At 58.6% G+C, this 1,194-nt stretch overlaps 1 protein-coding gene across 1 annotated transcript in view; it reads left to right on the top strand.

Moving 5' to 3' along the window:
• Positions 1-1,194, top strand: part of LOC107199147 (oocyte zinc finger protein XlCOF19-like) — a 5,766-nt gene that overhangs the window by 2,344 nt on the left and 2,228 nt on the right. The window contains exon 2 of the mRNA XM_015616487.3: positions 8-205. Within this exon, the coding sequence (XP_015471973.1) occupies positions 8-205 (198 nt within the window). The remainder of the gene's footprint in view (positions 1-7; positions 206-1,194) is intronic.

The following is a 1,194-nucleotide window of genomic DNA, read 5'->3' as shown; positions in this document are numbered from 1 at the left end:
TCCCCAGCACCCAAATCCCCTCAGCAGCCCCGTGTCCCCCAGGTGACCGTGAGGGTGAAGGTGGAGGACGTGGCCCCGGGGGATGTGGACGACCCTGGAGCTTTGGGGGTCCCACCCAGCACCCCCTCGGATTCCCCCCGGGAGGAGGCGGATCCGGGCAAGGAGAAGGCGGTGGTGGCCGAGGAAGAGGAGCCACAAGAAGGAGGTACCGGGATGGGGGGGAGGAAAACCTTCAGGCACCCCAAAAACGGGGTGAGGGGGATGCTGCTGGAGCCGGGGGAACCTGGAGGTGCTGGGACCCAGGTACAATCTCAGTGGCCCCAAAAATCATCACCTGGGGATCAAAATTATCTCGATGGACCAAAAGTTTCTCTGCAGAGAGACCTGGAAGGGTTGGATGGGTGGGCAGAGCCCAACAAGATGAGGTCCAAGTGCCAGGTCCTGCGTTTTGGTCACAAAAACTCCTGCAGCACCACAGGCTGGGGATGGACAGTGCCAGAAAGGGAGCTGGGGGGGCTGGTGACAGCAGCTGGACACCAGCCAGCAGTGCCCTGGTGGCCAAGAAAGTCCAAGGGCCCCTGGCCTGGGTCAGGAATGGTGTGGCCAGCAGGAGCAGGGTGGTCATTCTTCCAGTGGTGGTCAACCTCCAGTGCTGCGTCCAGCTCCGGCCCCTCAGTTTGGGAAGGACCTTGAGATGTTTGAGCACATCCAGAGGAGGCAGCGAGACTGGAGAGGGGCTGGGAACACAAACCCTGTGAGGAGCGGCTCAGGGAGCTGGGAGTGTTTATCCTGGAGAAGAGGAAACTCGGAGGTGACCTCTGCACCTCCCCAAAAGGAGGCTGTGGGCAGGGGGGGTCGGTCCCTTTCCCCAGCACTGATAGAACGAGAGGACGCAGTCTTAGAGCTGCCTGAAGGGAAATACAGGTTGGATTTTAGGGAAGAGTTTTTCATGGAAAGAGTGCTGGAATGGCCTGCCCGGGGAGGTGGTGGAGTCACCGTCCCTGGATGTGTTTAAAACAAGACTGGGTGTGGCACTGGGTGTGGTGTTAAAGTACGGGTTGGACTCAGGAGATCTTGGAGGTCTCTTCCAACCCGGTCATTCTGCTGAATTCTGTTGCTGAAAGCCCAAATCCTGGGGCCAAAAACCATCCCTTTGGGTATAAAACCATCTCCTTGGGAGAAAATCAACTTTCT

This window comes from Parus major, unplaced genomic scaffold (genome assembly GCF_001522545.3).
Source record: "Parus major isolate Abel unplaced genomic scaffold, Parus_major1.1 Scaffold462, whole genome shotgun sequence".
In the NCBI taxonomy this organism is placed as follows: Eukaryota; Metazoa; Chordata; class Aves; order Passeriformes; family Paridae; genus Parus; species Parus major.
Note: the sequence above shows the minus strand (reverse complement) of the source record. Positions and strands in the feature narration are given on the sequence as shown.